The 9449-nt window shown below is 52.7% G+C and overlaps 1 protein-coding gene across 1 annotated transcript; it reads right to left on the bottom strand.

Annotated features, from left to right (window-relative positions):
* Positions 1–421: 421 nt before the first annotated feature.
* Positions 422–8256, bottom strand: LOC101693991 (testis, prostate and placenta expressed). The gene is made up of 8 exons (XM_004744268.2): positions 8152–8256; positions 7183–7407; positions 3443–3504; positions 3008–3182; positions 2572–2633; positions 2286–2350; positions 1665–1697; positions 422–590 (listed from the first exon to the last, which is right to left on the bottom strand). The coding sequence occupies exons 2-8, from the start codon at positions 7403–7405 to the stop codon at positions 560–562; spliced, it is 651 nt and encodes a 216-aa protein (XP_004744325.1). The 5' UTR covers positions 7406–7407; positions 8152–8256; the 3' UTR covers positions 422–559.
* Positions 8257–9449: the final 1193 nt, after the last annotated feature.

The following is a 9449-nucleotide window of genomic DNA, read 5'->3' as shown; positions in this document are numbered from 1 at the left end:
AGGGAAGTCCCCAGAGTGTACAGGTATGGTGAAAGCTTCTGAGAGCAGTATCTAAAAACCCCGTTCAAACCTCCTTTTGTAAAAAACAAAACCCAAAAAACAAAAAAAACCTCTTTTTGTCTCTTTGGGGCCCAAGTTCAAAGTCTGAGGTGGAGGGGGCTCAGTAGTGGGGCTGCAATCAGGGAACAGGGGCACAGGAAAAACCCAATTCCCAGGCAGCCTTGGGGTTTAGACCCCCCCCCCCAACTCTTTACTTGTGGTCATAAGATATTTTTCTCCAGCCCCCTACCAGTCCTCCAGGAATTGGCAGGGCAGGTAAAGGTAAGACAGTGTCTCCTGAGGTTCTGAGCCCTCTCCCAGTCCCTGCAATGCATGTGCGCTCACACACACACACACACACACACACACACACACACATGCCTGGTTTATTACTATTGGGTTTATTTCCACTCAGGCTGAACATTAAGGTAGGTGGTGGTACCACAAAACACCCCGTGCCCAGCTGGAGAAGCTGAGTGGCATAGCCCAGCAGCCTGGGGCTCGGCTTCCTTTTCACAGATTAATGCCAGGGGGTCAGGTAGTTGACACGACTGTGGAAAGAAACAGAGTGAGGCAGAGACCTCCAGGGTGACCTGGGGAAAACCAAGCGATCCTTCTGTAGGCCTGCCCCACAAACCTATCTTGCTATCCTCAAGGCTTTGAAAACACAACTTCTATCCTGTCTATGGCTCCGGAGCCTTCAATGGCTCCCTAGTTCCTTTTGTTTATATATTTTCAGAGACTCTGCTTGACTTTCAAGCCACCCCCTCTTTCAGTTCATTTTATCTTTGTTTCTCGTTGATTCCCCAGTCCTGCACTGTTTTACTCATTTTTCAAGCATTTAGTGCACCTACCCTGGCAGGCATTATATGGTAGGAAAATATCAGGAAGAATTCCCCTGTGTGTGCACAGGGCAGGTGAGAGAAGGCAAGCCTTTCCTTGATAATTATATTACAGTAGGTTCTGGACTATCAGATAGGGATGCAGCTGTGGTGACCAGCCTGAGGAGGTTTGAGCTGGAGGGGAGAGGCAGAGGGTCAGGGAAGAAGACTTCCAGGAGGATGGGACATCTAGTCTGGGCTTTTAAGGGTGAGGAGGAATTTTCCAGGCAGAGAGGGAAGGATTGCCTAGGCCCTGAAACAGCACCAGTAAAGGTGTGGCTTGGTTGTGCTGGTGATTTCAGGGGACACCCTGGAGTGTGGTACTGCTGTTGTGGAGGGAAGGGGGATATGGCCAAATGATGCTTGAATACCACGCACCTTGCACCTTCCCACTGACACACGAGCCTCAGCCCTTCCTACCTATCTGCATCCCTCATCCCAGAAGGCAGACTCTCTGTTCTCTCCATCGGCCCCTGCTCTCCTCCCTGGTGAACTTTCCTCCTTTTGGCCTAGTCTGAGCCAAATCGGGTGGGACACACACTCTGCTCCCCACCCCCACCCCCCATCTTCCAGTAGGGTGCACTGTCGCCTGGGGTGGATCTCTCTGGAGGGAAGCAGCTCCGCCCCCTGGATGTCACTCAGGAGGTACCAATCCCTTGGTGTCAGGCGGGGTGGAGAGGGGTCTGAGAGTCGCCTGAGCCCAGAGTGGCCGGGTGTGGAGCAGGAGCAGGGTCATTCCCCTACCTGTAGATTGAACCAAAGCGTCGGAAAGCATTCCTGTGAAAAAGAGATGAGGAAGGTGAGCCTGAGGTGGGGAAGGTCGACTCTCTCGGGAACCTCACTCTCATCTCAGGAGGTGCCATCCCACCAGAAGGATGACATTCCATCCTGGTCCCACCGAAGGCCTCCCCTGGGAAAGGTGAGGCTGTCAGGGACTGGAGAACAGGACCCTCTGTTTGATTAAACATCTATTCATTCTGAAACGTCAATTTCCTTGTGATGTACTGGAGCCCGGCAGTTCTCCCAGGACTCACACTTTCTTTTTTCTTTCTTTCTTTCTTTTTTCTTTTATTAAAGATTTTGTTTATTAACAGAGAGAGATCACAAGTAGGCAGAGAGGCAGGCAGAGAGAGAGAGAGAGGGGGAAGCAGGCTCCCTGCTGAGCAGAAAGCTCGATAGAGGGCTCTATCCCAGAACACTGAGATCATGACCTGAGCCGAAGGTAGAGGCTTAACCCAAGGAGCCACCTAGGCGCCCCGGACTCACACTTTCAAGAGTCACTGAAGGTGCTCCGAGGAAAGCGACCAAGACCCCATCCTCCCTCTTCCAGGTATGGGGCCCCCGGAGGCCTGTGGCGTCACTTACAAGGAGTCGAAAGGCAGGGGCTTCTGTCCATAGCGGTCCAGGCTGGGGTTCTGGTTGAGACAGTACTGGTCCGGGCCAGAGGAATGGGCGGTCCGTGAGCCGAGGGGAACACTGACCCCTTCCCCGGCCCCCCACAGCTCTCTCTGCCAGAGATCTTGTCCCTGGGGGCTGGGAAACCCTGCTCTGGACGTCCTTTCCCCCACCTCACCCCACCCCCACCTCGTGTTAGTCAATTCTCCGGGACCGCCTGGTCCCCAGGGACGGGTCAGCGCGCAGCCCTCCTTACCCGCCAATTCTGGGTCACCTCCGGCTTCAAGTACCGCACAGCATATCCACTGAAACTCTCAACTGTGGAGAGACCACCCTTCTCCAGCCCCCAGCCCTCCCCGAACAAGCCCCGCCCTTGCTCTTACCTGAGCCCCGCCCCTGGATCCAACACGCCCACATCTGTCGGGCGAGCCAGTCCCGTCTCTAGATCCCGCTCCCTGAGTCCCAGAGCCCGCCGCGCGCTCAGCCTCCTCCCCATTGGCTCCCTCTGGCCGGGATCTGGCCCCTGCCCCGTCCCCAAGAAGAGCCCCACCTCTTTTTCCCTTAGCCCATTCGGTCCAGCCCGCTCTAAGTGCCCCAGAAGCTTCTCAGCTTCCCCACCGTCTTTGCCTCAGTCCGTCCGATGTCCCCTGCCCGCACTTTGTGCTACGGTCCCTCCGCGCCCGTAGACTGACCCCTCTTGCTCGGGCAGGGCAGCTTGAACTCGCCGGCCGAGGATACGAAGCGGGACCAGTCCTCAATGGCGTGCGTGAAGCAGGGCCAGTCGACCCGCTCGATGCCTGGCACGATGGGTACCAGCTTTCCCTCACGGCACCTGTTGTGGAGCCTCTGGCCGGTCGCCGTGACGTCCTGCCAGCGTGATGGGAGTCAGGACCGCAGTGGTATTTGCAGAAGCCTAGGGTTCCGACCCAGACCATCCCATAGCAGGGCTCTGACAACTTGACTCCTCCGACCCAGGTTCCTGCCGAGAGCCTGAAGCCCCTTATAGGACATTGGAAGGGGCCCAAGCAGGCAGGTGAAGAACCCCAGGTACTTGGGGCTGGGCACAGGCAGGACCTTCACACCCTCTCCCCTGAGCCAACCCAGGGCCAGATGTAAAGGACACTCACCAAGCACTGCAGGGGTTTGTTGGGGACACCCAAAAGTGTGAAGTAGGCATTGTCAAAGTCATCTGAAGAAGAGAGAGAGAGGGAGAAGAGGTGTCTCTCCCACTCAGGAGACCTTTGGCCCACACCGCTTTAAAAGTTCCTGGAAATATGTGACAACTTAAAAAAGAACCCAAGATAAAATAGATTTTTTTACTTTTACAGCAGGATAAACTCTAAGTAGATCAAAGATTTCAATGTAAGAAAAATGAAACCATAAAAGTACCAGAGGGAATCATGTAAGTTCCTTTGTAACCTTGGGGTGATGAAGGCCATACCAGCTCATTCACAGCCGAAAAGGGAAGATTGATGACTTTGACTACATAAAAACAAACTTCTGCTTGGCCAAACCGAAAGGAGTCAAAGGGTAAACGGGAAAAAAAATATTTCCACTTATTTTAGATGAGGTGCAATTTCCTTAAAGAGATCCTAGAAATCAAGACGAGAAAAGGAGAACAAGCAAGCCATATGCATAGGTAATTCACACACAAACACAAGGAATGCAGATGGTTCCTAAAACATATCAAAAGACACTCAGCCACGTTCACAATAAGATGAATGCATATTCAAACTACATTAAGATGCCAATAGTTGTCTATCAGATTGGAAACTGTCCAAAAGTGAGTGCGGTTATTGGAAGCAGGGCTGCTGCCGTAACATTGCCAGAGTGGGTATAAACTGATTCCAGCCTATGGAAAGCAATTGGCATTATCTATCAGAAGTATAAATACACATACCTTCGGACTCTCCAGTCCTACTTCTGGGAATTTATGCAATATGACAGGTGTACAACCAGGAAATAGGTGGGCAAAAGATCTACCCATTTCAGCATTATTGGCAGCAGAGAATGACAGAGCAGCTCAAGGGTCTGTCATCAGAAAGGACCCATTAAATACACTCTGATACATCCTCACTAGGAAGCTACTTAAAAGAGAGGAAATTCTCCATACGAAACCTCCAAGGTTCACAAAGGTATATGCTGTATGCTACCTTTTGCTTTATCACCTAAAACAGGTGATTGGAGGCAGAGAAGAATATATTCAGGTCACCACCGTGACCAAGTCATCACACTTCACATCACAATAGCAAGATAATAACATTATGAATATCCCGCTCAAGTATTAGAGCACACGTGGCATACATCCCCCGTGCAAGATTCTGGCCAGCAACACGTTACCTGGCTAACCAAGCCTCTACATCTAGTTTCTAGTTTGCAGAAAACAATTAAGGTAAACCACGTTGTAAGGAAATGATCACTCAGATTCACAACATGGGACTATCCACAATGTAACTATTTTGAACTCTAAAAAGCTGATAATAGGGGAAAATGGAAAGTGGGAGGACTATTTCAGACTAAAACAAGACACATAGCAACCAGCTGGGATGCACAATCCTAGACTGCAGTCTGGTTCCGGAAGGATCTTAAAACTATGAGACATCTTTAAGATCACTTGGGACATTTTTTTTTTTTTTTAATTTATTTGACAGAGAGATAGAGAGAGCACAAGTAAGCAGAACGGCACGCAGAGGGAGAGAGAGAAGCAGGCTCACCGTTGAGCAGGAAGCCGGATGTGGGGCTCGATCCCACGATCATGGAATCATGACCTGAGCAAAAGGCGGAGGCTTAACTACTGAGCCACCCAGGCACCCCATGGGACATTTCAATATGGACAGAAGAGTAGGTGTTATGGAACTATTGTTCACTTTCCTAGATGTGATTGTGGTATTGTATCATACAGGAGGTTCTTGTCCCTGGGAACTGCTTGCTGTAGTGTGTGTGAGCGTGTGAGTGTGTGTGTGTGTTAGAGAGAGAATAATCAGGTATGGTAGTGGATTAGCTGAAGGGGTTGGAAGGCACGGGTGTCCATAGTATATCCTTTCAACTTTTCTTTATGTTTGGATATCTTCATAACAAAAAGTTGGGGAGTAAAGAATGTTATGTTTGTATTTGGATTAGTAAACAGTGGAAGGATATGTTGGAAACTGGCAGGTTACCTGTAAGTCAGCGGAGGGTGAGGAGATGTTAAGATATACATTGGTATAGCATTTTGAATTTTGAACCGGTGACTCTACTGCTTTAATTACATAAGGCATATGCCTGCAGTAAAATACATATCTAAATCAAGAGCTTTCTCTAAAGATCTAGATTCCTGGCTTCCGAGAGAACCCAGGAAATTGGAAGAAGCGTGCTGAGCCTTCCCACACCGCAGTTAGCTGGGGCCCCATGGCTGGAGGCTCCCCCTTAGAGGGCCAGGCGTGGGGTTCACCGGTCATCCCTCCCTCCTCACTACTTCCCCACCCACCTCCAGCATTTCCCATCTAGGCCCTTTAGGGCTCTGTGTGAGACCTCTGGAGATCTCCATGTATCCCTGACACCCTCACCCTACTTGTCACCCAAGCTGGAACCTGGGTCTCGTTCCATACTTCCCACTCTTGCCCCTCACCCACACCGATACCAAATCCTGTTCCTTCCTCTCCTAAATACCTTCCCAAACCCTCTCTAGTGGCCAAAACACAAGTTACTCCTTCCAGAAGACGGTGGTCCCTCCCAGTGTCATACCCCCCCAGCTCCCATTCACCTCTGGTCCCTCTGAGCCATCCTCCATCCCCTCCACTGCCCCAGGATGCATAGACCTCTTTTCTGCTTCAAGTCTTCAGAGGGTCCCCTTTGCCTCCAAAGCTCCCTGATCTTAGCAGCAGTGTCCTTGTCCCCAGCCCCAGCTCCTGCTGCTGCCCCCGCCTTGTCCTTCAGCCCAGCCAAACCCCTTGAGTTCCCCCAACACCTGGGGCAGTTGTTCCCCTCCAGCCCCCTGTGCATGTGGACCCCTCTGTTTCCCTCCCTCTGGGGCAGCATCAGGCACAAGGTAAGAACTTAATACCTGTGCTGAAATGAAGGTGTATGCATTCATTCACTCATTCATTCACAGATACCCCCCGCTTCCACACCCGAGCTTTTCAATGGATGAAGGGCTATTCCTTGGGTGCATTCAGCCTTTTCAGCCCAAAGGTTCTCCTGTCCACACTCTCAAGTGTGAGGAGGGTCTTTCTCTTGCTTTTCCTCATGGAGAGCAGAGGGGGCAGAAGCCGTCACTTTACAATCACTCCTACTACCCCGACAGCTGACTTCTGCACACTTCTCTCTCCGTGAGTAACCACTGATACCGATACCTTAATCTTGAGCGCATACTCTGGCCTCCTCACGACTCTAAGTGCTTCTCTTAGCTTGTCATTTATTTATATAAATTCAATTAATTAACATAGAGTGTATTATTAGTTTCTGAGGTAGAGCTTGGTGACTCGTTGGTTGTAGGTACCACCCAGTGCGCGTCCCATCCGTGCCCTCCTTCATGCCCGTCGCCCAGGGACCCCATCCCTCTACCCTCTTCTCCTCCAGCCCCCCTCTGTTCGTTTCCTATGACTAATGGTCTCTTACAGTTTGTTTCCCTCTCTGATTTCATCTCATTTTCTTTTTCCCTCCCTTTCCTGATTCTCCCAGCTGGTTTTAATCTCACCATAATAAGAGGGAGGCCCTGTTATCCCATTTTCCTGATAAGGAAGCAGAGGCTGAGTCCTGGGCAGTATGCCGGCCCCTCCAGCTCTCCTGGAATCCCCCCCCCCCCCCCCCCCACCGCCCCCCCCCCACCCCTTGCCCAGCCCCAGGCCCAGGGAGCGCCAGATGGCCAGCGGCAGCCAGGTGGCCCGACCTCTGCGGCAGTAGGTGGAGCACCGACAGTGCTCATCGGAAAGGCAGGCTTTGACCGAGTCCATGTCCATGCGGCGCAGGCTGGGCAGGGCGGGGTGGTAGAGCTGCTGCTTCACGCCGGCCAGCGCATTGCGCTGCCGCTCCACTGGCAGCAGGATGGCGGGGGACGCGTACACGTGCGTGGAGCCGTCGTCCCAGGGCACCAGGTCGATGATGCGGGCCATGGCTGGGGAGCAGAGATACCCCGTCCCAGCACTCTTCTATGGACTGATAGGACCTTGGCTGCTGCCAATTTCTCGACTCGTCCAGCACTCCTCCCCAGAGCTGGGGCCTCCCCCTGAGGAGTCAGGGACATTCAGACTCACCGCCCCGCCCTCCAGCACACACCCGTGATGAGCTAAGGGCTCTGACGGGTCAGGACAGGGTGTGCAGGGCCGCGAACGGCCTAAAAGCAGACGCATGGGAGTCTATTCTTAAATCGTGATCGGGAAGCAGCCCCGGCAAGTGGGTTCAGAATTTAGCTCCCTTTGCCTCTGGGTAGCTAATTATGGACTTCTGGCCTTAGCGAAAGTATCTGGCATTTACTCAAAATTCTACAGGGAGACATAGGGTAGTTTTAAATAAGGGGCGAGGCATGAGAGATATGAAGTAGGAAAGCATTCCTGGTTGCTCAGCGCCTCCCTTTCAAGAGTGGCTATTCCCACGGCTTGTCCGTCATTGAAACTTGAGTGAGAATTTGTGGAGTCGGCTTGCTTTCTGCCTGACCCAGTTGGTGTGGGACGTGGAGGTGAGTGGTAGGTGAGCAGGAGAAGCCGGGACCTTGGATGGTGGAGGAGCAGGGAGAGGCCAAGGGGACTGGCCCTAGGGAAGCTGCCTCAGGGGATGGACCTTCCCAGGGAGGCCAGGGAAGTGGGGCAGGGAGAAGAGGGGGGAAAGGACTTCTTGCACCTGGACCCCCAACTGCAGCTACCTGGTCTGCAGGCACACAGGCCTGTGAGGCTTTCCTGCTCTCCTGACCACTCAGTGAGGAGAAGAGGCAGGGAGATGGGCTGGCCCCAGTGCCTTATGCAGCAAGAGAATAAAGGAACATTCTGCAGAGAGACAACGCCCATTGCCGCCTGATTGTGAGGGCGCCCACTGCTCGGCAACGCTGGAGAGGAGCCAGCTACCTGGCGTGTTGCTCACTGGCTCCCGCTTTCAGATTTCCTGAAGGTTGCCGTCTCCCAGGCCTTCGAACAAATCAGGCATGTTGAGAAATGTCAGATGGAAAGAGGAACCCTCCCAGAGGTGGCCCTGCCAGGGCGAGCCAGGGCCTGCTGTGTGATCCTCGGCTAATCGCTGTCTCTCTCTGGGCCCCAAGGTTCTACATTGGGCCCTGCCATGTTAGGCGACCAAGAGAAGAGGGCGCTGCCCTGCCTCCCTTCCCCCAGCCCTCGGGTCTCCAGGGGGTGGCGATTAGCAGTGCCCAGTAGCCAGGGTCAGCATAAAGGGATCAGGGAGAGTGGTGGCCTCAGCAGGGGTAGGGATTAGCAGGTGATATTCTAGCCCTGCCCCCCTGCGGGCCTGCAGCCTCCCTCCCTCCTTTCCAGGAAAGAGAGGTCACAAGTGGCTAAGCCCAGCACCCAAAAGCCCCGGTGCCTGCCCACCACCCTGGTACCAGCCATCGGCAGCGGGCCCCCAGGTGGGGAGACCTGGGGAGAGTCTAATGCCTTTGCCTGTATTCAAGTATGTTCCACAGACCCCTGCCCAGGTGCGGAGATTGCTGGGTCCTGGCAGATGCCTCCTGGAAGGGTCATGTGGGGTCTGGCTCCCTCGTGGCTCCACCTTCAGGGCTCCCCTGCTCCCCAACCCGCAAGCAGCATCCCCGAGCCCCACCCCTTAGAGAAAACTCTCCCACAATCGCCTCTACGCACCACCCCACCCCTGATTGGTTGTTAATTTTTTTTAAGTTATAAAATACAACGAAATGCAGCAAGTGCGTAAATATATAACGTAACTAATAATTTATGATGTGAGAGCCCACGATCTATTATTCAGGCCAAGACAACAGGTACTACTTTGCAAAAACTTTGCAGCTTCTTGAAACACGGCACATAAAATGACCACAGAATGTAGCAATTTTACACTTAGGAATCTTCCCAAGCATATGGAAAATACAGATGACCACACAGAAGCTGGCATGAAAGTATTTACAGCAGCACGATTTCAGATAGCCGATGGGTGAGAACAGCCCAAGTGTCCGTTCCTACACTGTGGTATATCCCCACC

The sequence above is a fragment of the Mustela putorius genome, unplaced genomic scaffold (genome assembly GCF_011764305.1).
Source record: "Mustela putorius furo isolate JIRA1106 unplaced genomic scaffold, ASM1176430v1.1 tig00000174_pilon_pilon_pilon, whole genome shotgun sequence".
NCBI lineage: Eukaryota > Metazoa > Chordata > Mammalia > Carnivora > Mustelidae > Mustela > Mustela putorius.
This window is presented reverse-complemented; position numbering and strand designations above follow the sequence as displayed.